General features: G+C 40.3%; 1 protein-coding gene and 1 non-coding gene across 4 annotated transcripts in view; both read left to right on the forward strand.

The window, feature by feature from the left end:
* CNTFR (ciliary neurotrophic factor receptor) overlaps positions 1-25152 on the forward strand; it is a 1195985-nt gene that overhangs the window by 585177 nt on the left and 585656 nt on the right. For all 3 annotated transcript variants that reach the window (XM_053700981.1, XM_053700983.1, XM_053700982.1), the window contains exon 4: positions 3664-3742. In XM_053700981.1, coding sequence (XP_053556956.1) covers positions 3664-3742 — 79 coding nt within the window. The remainder of the gene's footprint in view (positions 1-3663; positions 3743-25152) is intronic.
* Positions 16528-16644, forward strand: LOC128650614 (U5 spliceosomal RNA). The gene has a single exon (XR_008400892.1). It is a non-coding gene; the product is annotated as a U5 spliceosomal RNA (small nuclear RNA).

A 25152-nucleotide genomic window follows, 5' to 3' on the forward strand; every position in this document is an offset into this window, starting at 1 on the left:
GCCCATTTATCAAGTTCCGTATGGACCTTGTGGGTCTGTGTTTTTGGCGATGCTGAATACCGGGAGTGTATTGCTCTCCGTATTCAGCAAGGTCTTGCAGACCTGATCTGCACTGTCGGATCAGGTCCGCAAGACCTTTGGTAAATGGGCCTCTCAGTCTGTCTCTATCTCTTTCTTATGTGTCTTTTTGTCTTAGTCTGTCTCTTTTTTTCTTATGTGTCTTTTTGTCTTAGTCTGTCTCTATCTCTTTCTTGTTTCTTTCAGTCTCAGTCTGTCTCTATCTCTTTCTTGTGTCTTTCTATCTCAGTCTGTCTCTATCTCTTTCTTGTGTCTTTCTATCTCAGTCTGTCTCTATCTCTTTCTTATGTGTTTTTTGTCTCAGTCTGTCTCTATCTCTTTCTTATGTGTTTTTTGTCTCAGTCTGTCTCTATCTCTTTCTTGTGTCTTTCAATCTCAGTCTGTCTCTATCTCTTTCTTATGTGTCTTTCTGGGTCAGTCTGTCTCTATCTCTTTCTTATGTGTCTTTCTGGGTCAGTCTGTCTCTATCTCTTTCTTGTGTCGTTCTGGGTCAGTCTGTCTCTATCTCTTTCTTGTGTCTTTCAGTCTCAGTCTATCTCTTTCTTATGTGTCTTTCTGTCTCAGTCTGTCTCAATCTCTTTCTTATGTGTTTTTTTGTCTCAGTCTGTCTCTATCTCTTTGTTGTGTCTTTCAATCTAAGTCTGTCTCTATCTCTTTCTTATGTGTCTTTCAGTCTTAGTCTGTCTCTATCTCTTTCTTGTGTCTTTCAGTCTCAGTCTGTCTCTATCTCTTTCTTGTGTCTTTCAGTCTGTCTGTCTCTATCTCTTTCTTGTGTTTTTCAGTCTCAGTCTGTCTCTTTCTCTTTCTTATGTGTCTTTTTGTCTCAGTCTGTCTTTTTCTCTTTCTTATGTGTCTTTCTGTTTCAGTCTGCCTATATCTCTTTCTTGTGTCTTTCAGTCTCAGTCTGTCTCTATCTCTTTATTTTGTGTCTTTCAGGGGTCAGTCTGTGTCTATCTCTTTCTTATGTGTATTTCAGTCTCAGTCTGTCTCTATCTCTTTCTTATGTGTATTTCAGTCTCAGTCTGTCTCTATCTCTTTATTACGTCTCTTTCTCTCTTAGTCTGTCTCTTTCTCTTTCTTGTGTCTTTCAGTCTCAGTCTGTCTCTGGCTCACTCTCTCTCTCTCTATCACTTTATGATGTCTCTTTCTGTCTCAGTCTGTCTCTGTCTCACTCTCTCTCTCTATCACTTGCTCTTCCCCTCCCCCTTTCTCCTGTATGAGGACAGAAGCCAGCAGTCATGTCATCTGGTCCACTGTTTATCCCAAAGGCTGGAAACAGTCCCGATCTTAAAGTTATCCATGTGTTCTCACAGGTGAATTATTTACTTGCAGAGGCCAACAGATATCCCAATAATCTCTCCTGTCTGAACCTTACAGAATAAACGCTGGGAATATTGTGACACGAAAAGGATTCAAAATGTATTGGGGATTTTCTACCTACCCAAAGTATCATGTGGCTATATATCTATTCTTACTATACATGCACATAAGTATTAGCTTGTGCGCGCTTATATACCTATTCTTACTATACACACATAAGTATTAGCTTGTGCACGCTTATATACCTATTCTTACTATGCACGCACATAAGTATTAGCTTGTGCGCGCTTATATACCTATTCTTACTATGCACGCACATGAGTATTAGCTTGTGCGCGCTTATATACCTATTCTTACTATACACACATGAGTATTATCTTGTGCACGCTCATGTACCTATTCTTACTATACATGCACATAAGTATTAGCTTGTGCGCGCTTATATACCTATTCTTACTATACAGACATGAGTATTAGCTTGTGTACGCTCATGTACCTATTCTTACTATACACGCACATGAGTATTAGCTTGTGTACGCTAATGTACCTATTCTTACTATACACACATGAATATTAGCTTGTACGCGCTCATGTACCTATTCTTACTATACACACATGAATATTAGCTTGTACGCGCTCATGTACCTATTCTTACTATACACACACATGAGTATTAGCTTGTGCGCTCTCATGTACCTATTCTTACTATACACACACATGAGTATTAGCTTGTGCGCGCTCATGTACCTATTCTTACTATACACACACATGAATATTAGCTTGTTCGCGCTCATGTACCTATTCTTACTACACACACATGAATATTAGCTTGTACGCGCTCATGTACCTATTCTTACTATACACACATGAATATTAGCTTGTAAGCGCTCATGTACCTATTCTTACTATACACACACATAAGTATTAGCTTGTGCACGCTCATGTACCTATTCTTACTATACACACACATGAGTATTAGCTTGTGCACGCTCATGTACCTATTCTTACTATACACACACATGAGTATTAGCTTGTGCACGCTCATGTACATATTCTTACTATACACGCACATGAGTATTAGCTTGTGCACGCTCATGTACCTATTCTTACTATACACACACATGAGTATTAGCTTGTGCACGCTCATGTACCTATTCTTACTATACACGCACATGAGTATTAGCTTGTGCACACTCATGTACCTATTCTTACTATACACTCACATGAGTATTAGCTTGTGCGGGTTCATATACCAGAATAGGAGATGGGACCCTCTCTTCCTAAAGATTTCACTTCTACACAAATCTAATGATTTCTAATAATATTTGTAAAGTTCAGCTTTTTGTTGTATAGTTGCTTCTTTGCTATAAAATCTATCATATGATGTTAACGGTTTGACCAGTACAGAGGTCTGCATCAGATTTACATGAAGTTATATCCAGAACTTCTGCTCCAGTCAGAATCACAAGGAAGTGACCATTATCCTTATCTGTAATCCTAGAACTATTCAGATCAGATTGACATTATATTGACATTGCATTTGGGTCTTTATAGTACAAGATTACAGTTTATAAACTGTTCCCCGGCTGCTTACCTCCAACCAAACGTCTCCTTCTCTGCTATTACTGGCTCCTAATAATTTTGTATTCTTTCTATATTCCATTAATTGCTTCGGTATAAATATCGGAATGCCCTTTCTCTAATTTACATCTTTGTTCTAGTTTTTCTAATTTCAGTGACACCCTCAAGCTATGAAAGCTTTGTGTGTGATTTGCTGTTCTTTACATAAAATCCAGTCATGTGTGTTTGTATGAAACGGCTGTAATAAAGTGTAATCTGCGGTAACTGTATTTATGTTGCAAATGACCAATCTAATCATGTCTATGAGTAGCTATGTATTTGGGTGGGTTTGTGCACTACAATGAGTACCGCTATTGACTGACTGCTAATTATTAAGTCCTTTAAGCTGGGGTTGTGTTACATCAGTAGGCAGGTTTATTCCATCCTACTCTTGCAGTCTCTATCTCTGAGACGTCAGCGTCCAGCCCAGATCATTAACTCCTGAGCTGTGTGCTGGGACTCAGCTGCCCTGGGTGTCTGCCGGCCCTTACTAGAGTGCCGATGAGTCACAAGTGATGTACTCTAGTCACCGGGATAATGAGGAGTTGACAGAACTATGTTGCTCGGTCAATCTGGCTGCCAGAGGAGGATAAGGCTCGCTGCCTGACACCAACTAATACGTCCCATTTTGTGTCCCTTAAACAGATGGCAAATCCGGTGACATCAGCCTGCTGTGTGGTATTAGCGACTGTGGTGCTGGCGTGTGCTCAGAGACACAACCAGGGTAAGTTATTTGGGATGTTTCTCTGTGATGTGGGCTGCTGCTGGTTTTATAGCTCTGAACCCTAGGGGTAAAATTACAGTGTGTGTTGTAGAGGGGACGGGAAGTCATAGCTTGGAATACATCTGTCACTTGCTGCATGAGATTAGATCATGGGATGTTAACCTCTTTTGTACTGGAGAGGAATTCACAGAAGTTCAGCATCCTGTGAGAGAAGGGAATGATGCAGAATATCCGGGGATACTACCACAGGATTGTTATGAGTCATTGTGGGAGATGTATTTGTTGTTCTAATGTCACTTTATATCATCATTAACTTGTACACCATAGTGTTAATACACAGTATCATTAGCTTGCACACTGTAGTGTTAATGCACAGTAACATTAGGTTGCACACTGTAGTGTTAATATACAGTATATTTAGCTTGTACACTGTAGTGTTAATACACAGTATCATTAGGTTGCACACTGTAGTGTTAATACACAGTATCATTAACTTGTACACCATAGTGTTAATACACAGTATCATTAGCTTGTACACTGTAGTGTTAATACACAGTATCATTAGCTTGCACACTGTAGTGTTAATACACAGTATCATTAGCTTGCACACTGTAGTGTTAATACACAGTATCATTAGTTTGCACACTGTAGTGTTAATACACAGTATCATTAGCTTGCACACTGTAGTGTTAATACACAGTATCATTAGGTTGCACACTGTAGTGTTAATATACAGTATTATTAGCTTGCACACTGTAGTGTTAATACACAGTATCATTAGCTTGCACACTGTAGTGTTAATACACAGTATCATTAGGTTGCACACTGTAGTGTTAATATACAGTATTATTAGCTTGCACACTGTAGTGTTAATACACAGTAACATTAGGTTGCACACTGTAGTGTTAATACACAGTATCATTAGGTTGCACACTGTAGTGTTAATATACAGTATATTTAGCTTGTGTACACAGTAACATTAGCTTGCCCAATATAGTGTTAATACACAGTATCATTAACTTGCACACTGTAGTGTTAATACACAGTAACATTAGCTTGTACACTGTAGTGTTTATACACAGTATCATTAGCTTGCACACTGTAGTGTTAATACACAGTAACATTAGCTTGTACACTGTAGTGTTAATACACAGTATCATTAGCTTGCACACTGTAGTGTTAATACACAGTATCATTAGGTTGTACACTGTAGTGTTAATACACAGTATCATTAGCTTGCACACTGTAGTGTTAATACACAGTATCATTAGGTTGCACACTGTAGTGTTAATATACAGTATTATTAGCTTGCACACTGTAGTGTTAATACACAGTAACATTAGGTTGCACACTGTAGTGTTAATACACAGTATCATTAGGTTGCACACTGTAGTGTTAATATACAGTATATTTAGCTTGTGTACACAGTAACATTAGCTTGCCCAATATAGTGTTAATACACAGTATCATTAACTTGCACACTGTAGTGTTAATACACAGTAACATTAGCTTGTACACTGTAGTGTTTATACACAGTATCATTAGCTTGTACACTGTAGTGTTAATACACAGTAACATTAGCTTGTACACTGTAGTGTTAATACACAGTATCATTAGCTTGCACACTGTAGTGTTAATACACAGTATCATTAGGTTGTACACTGTAGTGTTAATATACAGTATCATTAGCTTGTACACTGTAGTGTTAATACACAGTAACATTAGCTTGTACACTGTAGTGTTTATACACAGTATCATTAGCTTGCACACTGTAGTGTTAATACACAGTATCATTAGCTTGCACACTGTAGTGTTAATACACAGTATCATTAGGTTGCACACTGTAGTGTTAATATACAGTATCATTAGTTTGTACACTGTAGTGTTAATACACAGTAACATTAGCTTGCACACTATAGTGTTAATACACAGTATCATTAACTTGCACACTGTAGTGTTAATACACAGTAACATTAGCTTGCCCACTATAGTGTTAATACACAGTATCATTAGCTTGCACACTGTAGTGTTAATACACAGTATCATTAGCTTGTACACTGTAGTGTTAATACACAGTATCATTAGCTTGTACACTGTAGTGTTAATACACAGTATCATTAGGTTGCACACTGTAGTGTTAATATACAGTATATTTAGCTTGTGCACTGTAGTGTTTATACACAGTATCATTAGCTTGCACACTGTAGTGTTAATACACAGTATCATTAGCTTGCACACTGTAGTGTTAATACACAGTAACATTAGCTTGCCCACTATAGTGTTAATACACAGTATCATTAACTTGCACACTGTAGTGTTAATACACAGTAACATTAGCTTGCCCACTATAGTGTTAATACACAGTATCATTAGCTTGCACACTGTAGTGTTAATACACAGTATCATTAGCTTGTACACTGTAGTGTTAATACACAGTATCATTAGCTTGTACACTGTAGTGTTAATACACAGTATCATTAGGTTGCACACTGTAGTGTTAATATACAGTATATTTAGCTTGTACACCATAGTGTTAATACACAGTATCATTAGGTTGCACACTGTAGTGTTAATACACTGTATCATTAGCTTGCCCACTATAGTGTTAATACACAGTATCATTAGCTTGTACACTGTAGTGTTAATACACTGTATCATTAGCTTGCCCACTATAGTGTTAATACACAGTATCATTAGTTTGTACACTGTAGTGTTAATACACAGTATCATTAGCTTGTACACTGTAGTGTTAATACACAGTATCATTAACTTGCACACTGTAGTGTTAATACACAATATCATTAGCTTGCACACTGTAGTGTTAATACACAGTATCATTAGCTTGCACACTGTAGTGTTAATACACAGTATCATTAGCTTGTACACTGTAGTGTTAATACACAGTATCATTAGCTTGTGCACTATAGTGTTAATACACAGTATCATTAGCTTGCACACTGTAGTGTTAATACACAGTATCATTAGCTTGTACACTGTAGTGTTAATACACAGTATCATTAGTTTGCACACTGTAGTGTTAATACACAGTATCATTAGGTTGCACACTGTAGTGTTAATACACTGTATCATTAGCTTGCCCACTATAGTGTTAATACACAGTATCATTAGCTTGCACACTGTAGTGTTAATACACAGTATCATTAACTTGCACACTGTAGTGTTAATACACTGTATCATTAGCTTGCCCACTATAGTGTTAATACACAGTATCATTAACTTGCACACTGTAGTGTTAATACACAATATCATTAGCTTGCACACTGTAGTGTTAATACACAGTATCATTAGCTTGCACACTGTAGTGTTAATACACAGTATCATTAGCTTGTACACTGTAGTGTTAATACACAGTATCATTAGCTTGTGCACTGTAGTGTTAATACACAGTATCATTAGCTTGCACACTGTAGTGTTAATACACAGTATCATTAGCTTGTACACTGTAGTGTTAATACACAGTATCATTAGTTTGCACACTGTAGTGTTAATACACAGTATCATTAGGTTGCACACTGTAGTGTTAATACACAGTATCATTAGCTTGTACACTGTAGTGTTAATACACAGTATCATTAGCTTGCACACTGTAGTGTTAATACACAGTATCATTAACTTGCACACTGTAGTGTTAATACACAGTATCATTAGGTTGCACACTGTAGTGTTAATACACAGTATCATTAGCTTGTACACTGTAGTGTTAATACACAGTATCATTAGCTTGCACACTGTAGTGTTAATACACAGTATCATTAGCTTTCACACTGTAGTGTTAATACACAGTATCATTAGCTTGTACACTGTAGTGTTAATACACAGTATACTTACACCTAGATTACAGGTTTGGTGTTAGAGGCTATGCGGTGCTAACGAGCAGTTTATGCTCACCGCTCACTTACAGACAGCGCTGGTATTACGGGTTTTTACAAACCCGTCGTTAAAGGACAAGAAGTGAGCGTTGAGCAAAATTTTGCTCATTACCGCACTCCAATACCAGCGCTGCTTAAGTCAGCGGTGAGCTGGTGTAACGTGCTCGTGCACGATTTCCCCATAGGAATCAATGGGGATAGCCAGCTGAGAAAAAGTCCAACACCTGCAAAAAAGCAGCGTTTAGCCCCATTGATTCCTATGGGGAAATAAAATGTATGTCTACACTTAACACCCTAACATGAATTTTTTTTACAGGTAAAAGAGCTGATCACTTTGGGGTAATGCCCCGCAAAAGGCCCTGTTAAGGGCTGTTTGTAATTTAGTGTAGGGTAGGGCTTTTTTTATTTTGGTGGGGGGCTTTATTATTTTGTTAGGGGGATTAGATTAGGTGTAATTAGTTTAAAAATCTTGTAATTTGTTTAGTATTTTCTGTAATTTAGTGTTTGTTGTTTGTACTTTAGCTAATTTTATTTAATTGTATTTTAATTGTATTTAGTTTAGGGAATTAATTTAATGATAGTGTAGTGTTAGGCGTTAGTGTAACTTAGGTTAGGATTTATTTTACAGGTACTTTTGTATTTATTTTAGCTAGGTAGTTATTAAATAGTTAATAACTATTTAGTAACTATTCTACCTAGTTAAAATAAATACAAAGTTGCCTGTAAAATAAAAATAAACCCTAAGCTAGGTACAATGTAACTATTAGTTATATTGTAGCTAGCTTAGGGTTTATTTTACAGGTAAGTATTTAGTTTTAAATAGGAATAATTTAGTTAATTATAGTAATTTTATTTAGATTTATTTAAATTATATTTAAGTTAGGGGGGTTAGGGTTAGTATAAAGGCAGCGATGTTGGGGGCGGCATATAAGGGGTTAATAAATGTAGGTAGGTGTCGGCGATGTTAGGGACGGCAGATTAGGGGTTAATAATATTTAACTAATGTTTGCGAGGCGGGAGTGTGGCGGTTTAGGGGTTAATATATTTATTATAGTGGTGGCGATGTCCGGTTCGGGAGATTAGGGGTTAAAAATTGTATTTCTTCTACAAGATACGACGAGTCCACGGATTCATCCTTTACTTGTGGGATATTATCCTCCTGCTAACAGGAAGTGGTAAAGAGCACCACAGCAGAGCTGTCTATATAGCTCCTCCCTTGGCTCCACCTCCCAGTCATTCTCTTTGCCTATACTAAGTAATAGGAAGGGTAAAGTGAAAGAGGTGATAAAATGTTAGTTTTGTTTTTTTCAAGCAAGACTTTTTTATTTTAAATGGTACCGCTGAGTGCTATTTTTTCCCAGGCAGCAGATGGATGAAGATTTATGCCTGGAGGCTGATGATCTTAGCAGTTGTTACTAAGATCCAGATTAGTTTCCACAGAATGGCTGAGGAGTACTTAAGAAACTTCAGTGTGAGGAACGCTTTTCATGCTACAAGCATTGAGGTATGTTCAGTCATTTTTTTTCTGGAGAGAAAATTTCAGAATTGGCTGACAGTATCATCATAAAATTGAGATAATTTTATCATTTTGAAGCAGTTTTGGAAAAATGGTATGCTTTTTTTCTACTTAAAGGCGCAGTACCGTTTTTTCAGTTTGTGGTTATTACTAGCCTGTTTAACATGTCGGACATTGAGGAAAGCTAATGTTCCATGTGTTTAGAAGCCATTGTGGAACCCCCACTTCAAATGTGTCCCTCATGCACTGAAAGGGCCTTACATTGCAAGGATCATATTTTAGCTGATAAAAGTATGTCTCAAGATGATTCTCAGTCAGAAGAGAATCAGGTTATGCCATCTGCTTCTCCCCAAGTGTCACAACCTTTAACGCCCGCCCAAGCGACGCCAAGTACTTCTAGTGCCTCTACTTCTTTCACCCTGCAAGATATGGCTGCAGTTATGTCTACTACCCTTACAGAGGTATTATCTAAACTGCCAGGTTTACAGGGTAAGCGCAGCAGGTCAGGCATTAGAGTAAATGCTGAGCTCTCTGATGCTTTATTGGCCATTTCCGATGTACCCTCACAGTGTTCTGATCTGGGATGGGGGAATTGCTGTCTGAGGGAGAGCTTTCTGATTCAGGAAAAATGTTCAAACAGACTCAGATGTGACGGCCTGTAAGTTTAAGCTTGAACACCTCCACTTGTTACTCAGGGAGGTCTTAGCGACTCTGGATGATTGTGACCCTATTGTCATACCACCAGAGAAACTGTGTAAAATGGATAAATATCTAGAGGTCCCTACTTACACTAATGTTTTTCCAGTCCCTAGAAGAATTTCTGACATTGTTACTAAGGAATGGGATAGACTAGGCATTCCGTTCTCTCGCCCTCCTACTTTTAAGGAAATGTTTCCCATATCTGACACCATTCGGGATTTGTGGCAGACGGTCCCTAAGGTGGAGGGAGCTATTTCTACCCTGGCTAAGCGTACAACTATACCTATTGAGGACAGTTGTGCTTTCAAAGATCCTATGGATAAAAAATTAGAGTGGCTTCCAAAGAAATTGTTTATTCATCAGGGTTTTCTTCTACAACCTATAGCGTGCATTGTTCCAGTAACTACTGCAGCAGCTTGTTGGTTCAAGGCTCTAGAGGAGTCTCTCAAGGTTGAGACCCCATTAGATGATATTTTGGATAGAATTAAGGCTCTCAAGCTAGCTAATTCTTTTATTACAGATGCCGCTTTCCAAATGGCTAAATTAGCGGCAAAGAATGCAGGCTTTGCCATTTTAGCACGTAGAGCGTTATGGCTTAAGTCATGGTTTGCTGATGTGTCATCTAAATCCAAGCTTTTAGCTATTCCCTTTAAGGGTAAGACCCTATTCGGGCCTGAACTAAAGGAGATCATTTCTGACATTACTGGAGGTAAAGGTCATGCCCTTCCTCAGGACAAGCCGGTTAAAATGAGGACCAAACTGAATAATTTTCGTTCCTTTCGAAACTTTAAAGGCGGTCCCGCTACTTCAGTCTAGAGACCTAACCAGACCTGGAACAAAGGTAAACAGGCCAAGAAGCCCGCTGCTGCTACCAAGACAGCATGAAGAGGCAGCCCCCGATTCGGGACTGGATCTAGTAGGGGGCAGACTTTCTCTCTTCACTCAGGCTTGGGCAAGAGACGTTCAGGATTCCTGGGCATTAGATATTGTGTCCCAGGGGTATCGTCTAGAATTCAAGGATTCTCTCCCAAGGGGGAGATTTAATCTTTCACGTTTGTCTGTAGACCAGACAAAAAGAGAGGCGTTCTTACGCTGTGTAGAAGACCTATATACCTGTGTAGAAGACCTATATACCACGGGTGTAATCTGCCCAGTTCCAAAATTAGAACAAGGGCAGGGGTTTTATACCAATCTGTTCGTGGTTCCCAAAAAAGAGGGAACCTTCAGACCGATTTTAGATCTCAAAAGTCTAAATCGTCCCATCGTTCAAGATAGAGACCATTCGAACAATCTTACCAATAATCCAGGAGGGTCAATATATGACCACCATGGATTTGAAGGATGCGTATCTTCACATTCCTATCCACAAAGATCATCACCAGTTCCACAGGTTTGCCTTCCTGGACAATCATTACCAGTTTGTGGCCCTTCCTTTCGGGTTGGCCACAGCTCCCAGAATTTTCACAAAGGTGCTAGGGTCCCTTTTGGCGGTTCTAAGACCGCGGGGCATATCAGTGGCGCCCTATCTGGACGATATCTTGATTCAGGCATCAACTTACTGTCTAGCCAAATCCCACACGGACGTGCTGGCTTTTCTAAGAACTCACGGGTGGAAGGTGAACATAAAAAAGAGTTCACTTGTTCCTCTGACAAGAGTTCCATTCCTAGGAACGCTGATAGACTTGGTAGACATGAAGATTTTTCTGACGGAGTTCAGAAAATCAAAGATCTTAACTACTTGCCGAACACTTCATTCCATATCAGCAATATATATCCCAGGAGTGGAGAACTGGGAAGCGGATTTTCTAAGTCATCAGACTTTTCATCTGGGGGAGTGGGAGCTCCATCCGGAGGTGTTTGCACAATTGATTCATCAATGGGGCATACCGGAATTGGATCTGATGGCATCTCGTCAGAATGCCAAACTTCCTTGTTACGGGTCCAGAACAAGGGATCCTCAAGCATTACTGATAGATGCTCTAGCAGTACCTTGATCATTCCACCTGGCTTATGTGTTTCTGCCTTTTCCTCTTCTTCCTCGTCTGATTGCCAGAATCAAACAGGAGAGGGCTTCGGTAATCTTGATAGCTCCTGCGTGGCCACGCAGGACTTGGTATGCAGACCTGGTGGAGATGTCATCTCTGCCACCGTGGAAACTGCCACTGAGACAGGACCTTTTCATTCAGGATCCGTTCCAACATCCAAATCTAATTTCTCTGCAACTGACTGGCTGGAGATTGAATGCTTGATTTTATCTAAGCGGGGATTCTCTGAGTTGGTCATTGATACTTTGATTCAGGCTTGAAAGCCTTTCACTAGGAAAATTTTCCATATGATATGGCGTAAATATCTTTATTGGTGCGAATCCAAAGGCTACTCATGGAGTAAGATCAGGATTCCTAGGATTTTGTCCTTTCTCCAAGAAGGATTGGAGAAGGGGTTGTCAGCTAGTTCCTTAAAGGGACAGATTTCTGCTTTGTCAATCTTACTGCACAAGCGTCTGGCAGACGCTCAGTCGTTTTGTCATACTTTGGTTAGAATTAAGCCTGTGTTTAAACCTGTTGCTCCGCCATGGAGTTTGAATTTAGTTCTTAATGTTCTTCAAGGGGTTCCGTTTGAACCTATGCATTCCATAGATATTAAACTTTTATCTTGGAAAGTTCTGTTTTTAGTTGCTATCTCTACTGCTCGAAGAGTTTCTGAGCTATCTGCATTACATTGTGACTCGCCTTATCTTATATTTCATTCTGATAAGGTGGTTTTGCGTACTAAACCTGGATTCCTTCTTAAGGTTGTTTCTAATAAGAATATTAATCAGGAAATTGTTGTTCCTTCTCTGTGTCCTAACCCTTCTTCTAAGAAGGAGCGTCTGTTACATAACTTGGACGTGGTTCGTGCCTTGAAGTTTTACTTGCAAGCAACCAAGGATTTCCGTCAAACATCATCTCTGTTTGTTGTCTATTCTGGAAAACGTAGAGGGCAAAAAGCTACGGCTACCTCTCTTTCTTTTTGGCTGAAAAGCATCATCCATTTGGCATACGAGACTGCTGGACAGCAGCCTCCTGAAAAGATTACAGCTTATTCTACTAGAGCGGTGGCTTCCACATGGGCTTTTAAAAATTATGCTTCTGTTGAACAGATTTGTAAGGCTGCGACTTGGTCTTCCCTTCATACCTTTTCCAAATTTTACAAATGTGATACTTTTGCTTCTTCTGAGGCTATTTATGGGAGAAAAGTTCTTCAAGCAGTGGTGCCTTCTGTTTAACCACCTGTCTTTTCCTTCCCGTTCATCCGTGTCCTGCAGCTTTGGTATTGTATCCCACAAGTAAAGGATGAATCCGTGGACTCGTCGTATCTTGTAGAAGAAAAGGAAATTTATGCTTACCTGATAAATTGATTTCTTCTAAGATACGATGAGTCCACGGCCCGCCCTGTCAAATTAAGACAGATTATATTATTTTGTTTAAAACTTCAGTCACCTCTGCACCTTTTAGTTTCTCCTTTTTCTTCCTATACCTTCGGTCGAATGACTGGGGGATGGAGTCAAGGGAGGAGCTATATAGAAAGCTCTGCTGTGGTGCTCTTTGCCACTTCCTGTTGGCAGGAGGATAATATCCCACAAGTAATGGATGAATCCGTGGACTCGTCATATCTTAGAAGAAATCAATTTATCAGGTAAGCATAAATTTCCTTTTTAGTGTTTGCGATGTGGGAGGGCCTTGGTTTAGGGGTTAATAGGTAGTTTATGGGTGTTAGTGTACTTTTTAGCAATTTAGTTAAGAGTTTTATGCTACGGCGTTGTAGTGTAAAACTCTTAACTACTGACTTTAAAATGCGGTACCAGTCTTGACAGGAGAGGGTCCACCGCTCACTTTTTGTCAGATTCGAAATACCGGCGCTATGCAAGTCCCATTGAAAAAAAGAGTATACACAATTTACGTAAGTGACTTTGCGGTATTTCCAAGTCTGGCCAAAAAAGTGAGCGGTGCACCTGCACCTGAAAAACTCGTAATACCAGCGAGCGTTAAAAAGCAGCGTTGGGACCGGCCAATGTTGCTTTTTAAGCCAAACGCACAACTCGTAATCTAGCCGTTAGTTTGCACACTGTAGTGTTAATACAGAGTATCATTAGCTTGCACACTGTAGTTTTAATACACAGTATCATTAGCTTGCACACTGTAGTGTTAATACACAGTATCATTAGGTTGCACACTGTAGTGTTAATACACAGTATCATTAGGGTTGCACACTGTAGTGTTTATACACAGTATCATTAGGTTGCACACTGTAGTGTTAATACACAGTATCATTAGGGTTGCACACTGTAGTGTTTATACACAGTATCATTAGCTTGCACACAGTAGTGTTAATACACAGTATCATTAGCTTGCACACTGTAGTGTTAATGCACAGTATCATTAGCTTGCACACTGTAGTGTTAATACACAGTATCATTAGGTTGCACACTGTAGTGTTAATACACAGTATCATTAGCTTGCACACTGTAGTGTTAATACACAGTATCATTAGCTTGCACACTGTAGTGTTTATACACAGTATCATTAGCTTGCACACTGTAGTGTTTATACACAGTATCATTAGCTTGCACACTGTAGTGTTTATACACAGTATCATTAGGTTGCACACTGTAGTGTTAATACACAGTATCATTAGTTTGTACACTGTAGTGTTTATACACAGTATCATAAAATGAGTATAATATACCACAACTCTGTACAATTCTTCTTAAATGGGGAGAGTCCACAGCTGCATTCATTACTTTTGGGAATACAGAACCTGGCCACCAGGAGGAGGCAAAGACACCCCTACCAAAGGCTTAAATACGTCGCCCACTCCCCTCATCCCCCAGACATTCTTTGCCTTTTGTCACATAAGGTTGGCAGAGAAGTGTCAGAAGATTAAAGATAGTCTCTTATGGAGGGTAGTACTCTTCGAAATGGGACTGGAGTTTTCAGTAATCCTGTCAGCCTCTCAGTGAGAACATGGATGAATGTTAGAGTCCGGAGATGCAGCGAGAGTCTTTATGTGAAACCATCCCGACTCATGTTAAAACTCCTTAGCAATAAGTGTTGACGAGTTTCGCTGCCTGCTTTCTTCACTCAAGCTCATGTCAGAAGTGAGGCTACTATCTGTCACACTTGAAGGGCTGTGTTCCTGTTCCGCGGCGTAGATTCCGGTAAGATTGTTTCATTTTACTTTGATGTGTGAATGTAACTAAGAAGTCAGGGACTCAGTGGGACTCCTTTATCTTTATGGAAGCAAGGGTTAATATCTCCTGAGGGTGGTTATTAAACAGGGGGACTTTTAATCATGTTTGTTATGTGATTCTATCTGACACTTGGGCTCGTGGCTATATCGGAACATAACGGCCTTTTTTTCAGGCTGCGCGGCTCTTGTGGCTTTGGCGGACTTTTCTCTGGCCTGCATGGTGTACCTTCGGCACCCATTTCTGTATTCCTGACCGCATGAAGACGGAGAGAGTCTGTTTTGCTAGTTCTCTGGGTCTTAGGAGGTGGTGAGTGCCCCAGCCATTGGGGGTGTAAGGTGCCATTTTTATTTTTTTCTTCTATCCATAATTTCTATCCAAGTTATGGAGGATTCTGATTTTTTAAAGACGGATGTACTTCTTGCAAAGAGTTTGAGATGGCCCGGGTAATCCATGCCCATCAGTTATGTTCCAATTGCCGCCTTAGAGTGTTCTCTTCTCCCACAACAGGGAACTTAGAGTCCACCGAGCCATCCGCCCCTGGGAATCCCACATCCCATGAGGCATGTGCCCTAGAACCTTCCCTAGCTACGCATGCAGGTGTCCCTAATGTCGATACCCCTTCTCCAAAAGGCGGCTTGTTTCCTCCAGAGGTTACGGCACGGTTCCACATGGCCATATCTATAGCGTTAGCGCATTTACATCTTCCTGAGAGGGAGGTGTTGATGATATAATGTCCGTGTTCTGTTCACCAGGGCTTGTCAGGCGCGGTTTCCTCTGAAGCTTCAGGGGCACAATCCTCGGGTCGGGGTCGTCACTCGCCACGGCGGAGGTAAGTCTTGCTTTTCGTTATAGACTAGCGCGTCTTCGTGTCCTACTTCGGCATGTTTTGGTGGTGCTCGGTCTTCTTTTCCAGACAGCAAGCTGGGTTAGACGTGGGGGGATAAAGTTAATCTTCTTGTCGTCTCCAATTTACTTTCTTTTTGGGTTATCTTATTCTAGTCCTGAGCTTTGCGAGAATGGGGTATCTAATTGGCTGGTCCTGTTAGTGTGCCCATTCTTGGGCATTCACCTGCTGGTGTTGCCCTCTTTTTCTTTGATGTAGGATGTATTTATTTATTTTTGAGAAGCTCATGTCTGTTGTATTTTTTCTGTCAGGAAACATTTATTTTCTGGAATTTGATACTAGCAATTTTGTGGTCACTTGGCCACTTCCGCGGAAGTTGCATGTCAAGGTATTAGTACATTGTTATGTCTATAGTTCCTTTTGTCAATTTGAATTGGGGTTACTATTTTTTCTGTGGCCTGTGGCAGTGCTGAGTGCCCTATGTAGCAGGCTGGTCCTGGTTGGGCATTATTTTCTGTTCCTTAAGGTCTATATCATTCACATGGGGCCGGTATATCCAGCTGTCCTGGTTGGGTGGTGAGTTGCTCCTCAAATGAGGGGTTCTTTATACTCTGGTTTTTCTTCAGATTGAATAAAGCTTTCGCCTTTATTAAAGATTTCCGTGGAGAGGAACATCCATGAGTTTCAAGGATTTTTGGTTGAGGCTCTGCCCCTTGCAGAGCTAAAACATGGTAGAGGAGGCCTTTCGTTCTTAGGCTGGTTCTCATTTCTTCTTTTGGGTGGGGCATCAAAGCGTTGTGCTCAATCCTTATTGTCCTGTTCCTGATTGATGGCGGGGTTCCAGAAGCGGATTCTGCAAAAAATTATTCTTGAAGGTTCCGGAGGTCCTTGGCCACGGAGCTAGGGTTCTCCATTCACAATGGGACTGGAGGTTTAGATGACTCTTTTGACATCTGGGGTACTGGGTTGGGGCAATTTTTATCTCCTCTATGGTATTCTTATTGGAGGTATTTTTGAGTCCTTGATGACCGTAACTCTTCCTTAAGGGGTCAAATATCTTCTTTTTTCCCCTTCTTGGGGCTGGTTGAGGGGTCATATGTTTGGGAAGTTCGGGCATTTATTACCTTTTTCTTCCTCCTGCTGTTTCTCATCTGCTCCCAGGTTTTTGGGGCTCTGGAGAATGCGTGTGTCTCCGTTTTTTCCTGGAGCTGCCCTTACTAAGATGCCTTGGTTTTATCGGTCATTAGCAAGGAATTATAAGGCTCGTCTATCATTAATTCCTTGAGCTGTGGGGGTTTCCGGGAGGTTGATCCTGTTGTGTTGGTCCTGTTGGGATTATTTGGAGACTATTTTATCTTCTCAATCTGGTTTATCTAGTTTTGAGATTTAACCTTGGGGGGGGGGGGGGGGGTTGTTCCTCAAGCCTTTAGGAGATATGCTCTTTGTCTCTGGGATGCTTAGCAAACGTCCAGTGTCCAAGGACTGTTAGATGTGGCTGGGGTTGCATCTCCTTCAGTGCAGGTTCTCGGTATGAGGTATCCCTATGGTTCCTCAGAGTTTACCTTGTATCCGGCTCCGGTTTTCGGATGTCCAGTTTTCCGGACATGTTTTTGTTTTGGATATCTGACCGCATATCTTAGATGGATCCTTCCGGTTCTGAGACTTCCACTCGCCCGTTCAGGGTTTTTTTTTTTTCTCTTATGGGAGACTTGGATATAGCCTGATGGGTAGTTTAGCTGCCTAGCAAGCGGTAGATTGCAGTCGCAATCTGTTGCAGCTATTTGCACCTTAAAGAGTGCTCGATGGCAGTTCTATTTGGCTTCCCCTCCCCTTAACAAGACTGGGGCATACCACAGTATCCACCTAATGCCCCGGAGGTCTTCCTCTGTTCAGTGTGGTCCCCCCCTGTCTTGCGTGCAGGATGTCATCAAGGGTTGGAGTCTGGTACTGTGCCGTTACCGGTGATTCAGTGTAGTCTCTTTTTGCCGGGGAGTGTCCCTTCTTGTAGGGTAAGGATCTGTGTCTGGATCCTGGAACCCGAGCTCATGCTATGTTCTGTCAGTTCTGTCATAGCTTAGTTGGTTAGCATGCCAGTCTTGTTAGCATATGGTGGAGTTTGCTCTAACCATTGGTGACGTTCAATTTAGTTCCCCTCCTTCCTTACTAATGATCTGGGTGGTCCGGGGAAGGGTTTATTTCCCTGCTTTCGGACATTGCTAGTCACTTTGGTGCTGAGTCCGTTGCCTCAGAGAGAGGGTCAGAGGTCTGTCTGTTTGGTTGAGCCTGGACCCCGTATCTTACTTAGATCTTGTGTTTCCTCCTTAATTGTGAGGCTTCGCTGTGTTTCCTTCCTCAGCAGGGGGCTTTATCTGCTAATTTTGGTTGCTGTCCTACTAACTTGTTTTTCCTGGGAGGGAGTGGGTTTCTACACTCCCTCTGAGTTTTTCCTCTGTGAGAGTCCTGGTGCAGTTCCTAGCTTGGTTGGCTAGTGTTAACGGCTGGAGTCCGCAAGACTTCTGTTGCAGAGGGAAGCCTGTGGCTTTATCTGGAGCACAATAAGATTTATAGTGCTATTTTTAGGCAGTCCCCGGGGGTGTTTTTTTCCCCTTGGTCGCTCTTTAATAGTGCGGATCGCACGCTGTGTGAGGGATGGGGTCTACCTTGTCTCTAGGTTTCCAGGGTTGGGACGTTACTGGTCCCTTGGATTTCTGTTCAGATAGGGGTAGTTTTTTTTTTCTTTGTTCAGGCGTTGGATTTCATCCTCTGTGTGTTTTTGTCCTGTCGCAGCCTTTGTTTGCGCTTGGAGTTCGTCTAGGGTTCCTTTTTACCCTAGCTTGTTGGTCTTTAGATCTCTGTTGAGTTCTTTTTCTTCTTCCTCTTCCCTTTAGGGGGTGTGTGGAGGTCCCCTTCCTTCGGGTCAGGGTAAGTTTCAGTGTGGGCCTGGAGCCTGTGGGACTTGTCTCCTCGGAAGCTTTCTGCTCAGTGGAATCTACTGATTCTGAGCGGTCTCTAAATAGGGCCTTGCTGGTTTTAACTGATGGGCAGTTGCCTTGTCCTTTCAGGTTTTATACTTCTGTTTCTGGTGAAGCAGTTGTTTTTGTCAGGTGTTTGGGCAAATTCAGGCTGTGGTGCCCTTTGAATCGACCGCCTCGTCTACCAGCCCTTTTTATGCATTCAGTGTCCTCTATAGCTTGGGTATTGTTTTCTCAAAAGTGATGAATGCAGCTGTGGACTCTCCCCGTTTAAGAAGAAAAACTTAAATTATGCTTACCTGATAATTTTCTTTTCTTCTGACAGGGAGAGTCCACAGCTCCCCGTCCACGTTTTTATATGGGGCGGACGTTTTTTTTTATTTTTTATTCTTCTGGCACCTTTTTTAACCATAATATTTCTCCTACTGTTCCTTGTTTCCTTGGCAGAATGACTGGGGGGTGAGGGAAGTTGGGGAGGTATTTAAGCCTTTTGCTGGGGTGTCTTTACCGCATCCTGGTGGCAGGTTCTGAATTCCCAAAAGTAATGAATGCAGCTGTGGACTCTCCCCGTCAGAAGAAAATAAAGTTATCAGGTAAGCATAATTTAAGTTTTTAGAGAACTTTGACAGTGATTTTCCATTAGCAATAAATTATGACTGCATGTCAGTTCTTAGAGGCCGAGTGTTAAGTGTTGTGCTTTAATGTACCATGTAGCTAGCAAAATGGGCTACAAAGTGTTTTCATGCAACTGGGGTTAAAGCCTCTTCATGCACCTTCTTAGTACTCAACAGTGACCCTATATAGCTGAGTTCTAATCTTAAAGGGACGCAGAGGCATAATGTATGATGGGGCACTATAGCAAACCATTCTAATATAAAAAAGGTCTAATTTGAGCATTTTATTTTAGTCCTTGTGGCCCTTGCTATATGGGGCTCATTACAATCTTCTGCTTGTTTTAAGCAGATAACAATTAATTAAATTCAATTTGCTTTTCAGCAAATAATGCTTATGTTGTTAATAGTGCTCAAGCTATAACTTTTTACCTCCCGGACACAACACAAACTTGTTAATCTCATGACTTTCTAAACTTAAAAACAGTTTTGCAGGATTAAGGACAAAGTGACAATTTCTTAGTTTTAGCTTATAAATCACAGGTTTATTGAAGGGTCAGTTTTTTAATTGATCCCCATTAATAGTATGTAGTGACACTAACAGGTGTCCTAAAATTACCCTACTAATGGGTGACATACAATTAAGGTGACATACAATTACCCTACTAATAAGTGACATAGAATTACCCTACTAATAGGTGACATGCAATTGCCCTACTAATAGGTGACATACAATTACCCTACTAGTAGGTGACATACAATTACCCTGCTAATAGGCGACATAAAATTATCCTACTAATAGGTGACATACAATTACCCTACTAATAGGTACCATACAATTACCCTACTAATAGGTGACATACAATTACCCTACTTATAGGTGACATACAATTAACCTACTAAAAGGTAACATACAATTACCCTACTAATAGGTAACATAAAGTTACCCTACTAATAGGTGATATACAATTAACCTACAAATATATGACATACAATTACCCTACTAATAGGTGACATACAATTAACCTACTAATAGGTGACATACAATTACCCTACTAATAGGTGACATACAATTAGCCTACTAATAGGGGACTTACAATTAACGTACAAATCAATAACATAAAATTACCCTACTAATAGGTGCGATACACCCCTTAAAAATCTGCTTGAGCATTTTTAATCTTATCTCCTCAGGTGTGGGCAGTTAGGGACAAATATAAATGAGCTCCTTTACTGATCAGACATTTAGTGTGTAGCATTTTGCAGGGCCAGTTAGATTATGCAGTATGAATGCTACCTTCTCTGTGGACAATGGAAAAAAACACAAATACCAGCATTAAGTGTCATGTTATATCTGTATCATTAAACTTTTAATGTGTAATGCCATGCCCATTTAATGGAAAAGTAAGAGTTAAAAGCTCCTTGAATAGTGTTGCACCAATTCAATAACACACATGTTAAGGAATACATATATAGTGACAAGCAGTAAGTCTAAACAGATACCCTGACGTACGAAAATAAACACAGATGTGGTTCACACATGTAAGTGCATCCGGCGCTGTACGCGGTTATCCACTGCTAACGCTGCATTCTCCTGCTCCAGACACCCGAAGCTATCAGTGAAGCAAGCTGTATTCTTTATTCAGATCAATACATATGAAGGACACATCTGAGACAGTTTCCTGTAGAGTAAAACTAATGGAGGCATAAGACAAACTTGTACTAGCAGCAGTTACATTTGCTAGCGGACATTACTGACCGTGCTGCGGGCGCATGACTAGATAAGTATCTGATGAAGACCTTGAGATAAGCTGTTTGTGTGGTGAGCTTTGCTGTAAGCAATAAAATAATTATAAGTACAGCTATCTCGAGCTATAATACACCTCAGTGTGCAGTGAGTGTTAATCTCAGTTCTGCTACACTTTCATATAAATGGATATGATCCTTTTGTATCAAGTGATACTTTTTTTTTTTTTTCCCTGGCATAAAACTTTACAGTGCTGGAAATAGAGATTTCCCCATGTATTTTATTTATTCTCTGTAAAACTGTTTGCTTGATCTAGTGCTTTATTCTTATGTGCAAGCAGTAGTGATATCTATCAGAACAGATGATGATGAAGGTCAGGGGCAAATTATAGAGTGAGTGGTGTCATATGACATATGTGCAATAAAAAGTACAATTTATAAACATCAACATGTACACATGTAATTAGTGATGCAAATACTAAACATGTGCATGTGCACACAATCCTAAACATCTGCATGCACACACAATCCTAAACATCTGCATGCACACACAATCCTAAACATCTGCATGCACACATATTCCTAATCATCTGCATGCACACACAATCCTAAACATCTGCATGCACACACACATTCCTAAACATCTGCATGCACACACACACAATACTAAAAATCTGCATGCACACACATTACTAAACATCTGCATGCACACACACATACTAAACATTTGCATGCACACACACACATACTAAACATCTGCATGCACCCACATTACTAAACATCTGCATGCACACACAATCCTAAACATCTGCATGCACACACATACTAAACATCTGTATGCACACAGATTACTAAACACCTGCATGCACACACAATCCTAAACATCTGCATGCACACACACATTCCTAAACATCTGCATGCACACACAATCCTAAACATCTGCATGCACACACATACTAAACATCTGCATGCACACACATTCCTAAACATCACCATGCACACACAATCCTAAACATTTGCATGCACACATAATCCAAAACATTTGCATGCACACACATTCCTAAACATCTGCATGGATACACACATACTAATAATCTGCATGCACACACAATCCTAAACATCTACATGCACACACATTCCTAAACATCACCATGCACACACAATCCTAAACATTTGCATGCACACATAATCCAAAACATTTGCATGCACACACATTCCTAAACATCTGCATGAATACACACATACTAAACATCTGCATGCACACACAATCCTAAACATCTACATGCACACACATTCCTAAACACCTGCATGCACTCACATTCCTAAACATCTGTATGCACACAGATTACTAAACATCGGCATGCACACACAATCCTAAACATCTGCATGCACACACATACTAAACATCTGCATGCACACACATTCCTAAACATCACCATGCACACACAATCATAAACATTTGCATGCACACATAATCCAAAACATTTGCATGCACACACATTCCTAAACATCTGCATGGATACACACATACTAAACATCTGCATGCACACACAATCCTAAACATCTACATGCACACACATTCCTAAACATCTACATGCACACACATTCCTAAACATCTGCATGCACTCACATTCCTAAACATCTGCATGCACACACATTCATAAACATCTGCATGAACACACATTCCTAAACATCTCCATGAACACACAATCCTAAACATCTGCATGCACACACAATCCTAATCATCTGCATGCACACACACACAATACTAAATATCTGCATGCACACACATTACTAAACATCTGCATGCACACACACATACTAAACATCTGCATGCACACACACACACATACTAAACATCTGCATGCACACACACAATACTAAACATCTGCATGCACACACATTCCTAAACATCTGCATGAACACACAATCCTAAACATCTGCATGCACACACAATCCTAATCATCTGCATATACACACACATTCCTAAACATCTGCATGCACACACACACACACAATACTAAATATCTGCATGCACACACATTACTAAACATCTGCATGCACACACACATACTAAACATCTGCATGCACACACACACACATACTAAACATCTGCATGCACACACACACAATACTAAACATCTGCATGCACACACATGACTAAACATCTGCATGCACACACAATCCTAAACATCTGCATGCACACACATTACTAAACATCTGCATGCACACACACATACTAAACATCTGCATGCACACACACATACTAAACATCTGCATGCACACACACAATACTAAACATCTGCATGCACACACATGACTAAACATCTGCATGCACACACACACATACTAAACATCTGCATGCACACACACACATACTAAACAGTTGCATGCACACACACACATACTAAACATCTTCATGCACACACACACATTCCTAAATATCTGCATGCACACACAATACTAAACATTTCCATGTACACACACATTCCTAAACATTTACATGCACAAACACATTACTAAACATTTGCATGTGCACACAATCCTAAACATCTACATGCACACACATACTAAACATCTGCATGCACACACATTACTAAACATCTGCATGCACACACAATCCAAAATATCTGCATGCACACACATACTAAACATCTGCATGCACACACAATCCTAAATATCTGCATGCACTCACATTCCTAAACATCTGCATGCACACACACAATCCTAAACATCTGCATGCACTCACATTCCTAAACATCTGCATGCACACATATTACTAAACATCTGCATGCACACACATTACTAAACTTCTGCATGCACACACACACATTACTAAACATCTGCATGCACACACAATACTAAACATCTGCATGCACACACATTACTTAACATCTGTATGCACACACACACAAACACTAAACATCTGCATGAACACACACATACAAAACATCTGCATGCACAAACAGTAGTAAACATCTGCATATAAACACACATTCCTAAACATCTGTATGCACACACACACACACACACACAAACACTAAACATCTGCATGAACACACACATACAAAACATCTGCATGCACAAACAATAGTAAACATCTGCATGCACACACACATTACTAAACATTTGCATGCACACACACATTACTAAACATCTGCATGCACACACATTACTTAACATCTGTATGCACACACACATTAACATCTGTATGCACACACACACATACTAATCATCTGCATGCACACACATACTAAACATCTGCATGCACAAACAATAGTAAACATCTGCATGCACACACATTACTAAACATCTGCATGCACACACACTACTAAACATCTGCATACACACACTCATTACTAAACATCTGCATGCACACACACACTAAACATATGCATGCACATACACACATACTAAACATCTGCATGCACACACATACTAAACATCTGCATGCAAACACACACACACATTACTAAACATCTGCATGCACACACACATACTAAACATCTGCATACACACATACTAAACATCTGCATGCACATACACAATACTAAACATTTGCATGCACACACACAATACTAAACATCTGCATGCACACACATACTAAACATCCGAATACACACACATGACTAAACATCTGCATGCACACACACATTACTAAACATCTGTATGCACACACACACATTACTAAACATCTGCATGCACGCACATTACTAAACATTTGCATGCACACACACACAAACACACACTTTACTAAACATCTGCATGCACACACACAATACTAAACACCTGCATGCACACACACATACTAAACATCTGCATACACACACATTCCTAAACATCTGCATGAACACACAATCCTAAACATCTGCATTCACACACAATCCTAATCATCTGCATAT

The sequence above is a fragment of the Bombina bombina genome, chromosome 2 (genome assembly GCF_027579735.1).
Source record: "Bombina bombina isolate aBomBom1 chromosome 2, aBomBom1.pri, whole genome shotgun sequence".
Taxonomy (NCBI): Eukaryota; Metazoa; Chordata; class Amphibia; order Anura; family Bombinatoridae; genus Bombina; species Bombina bombina.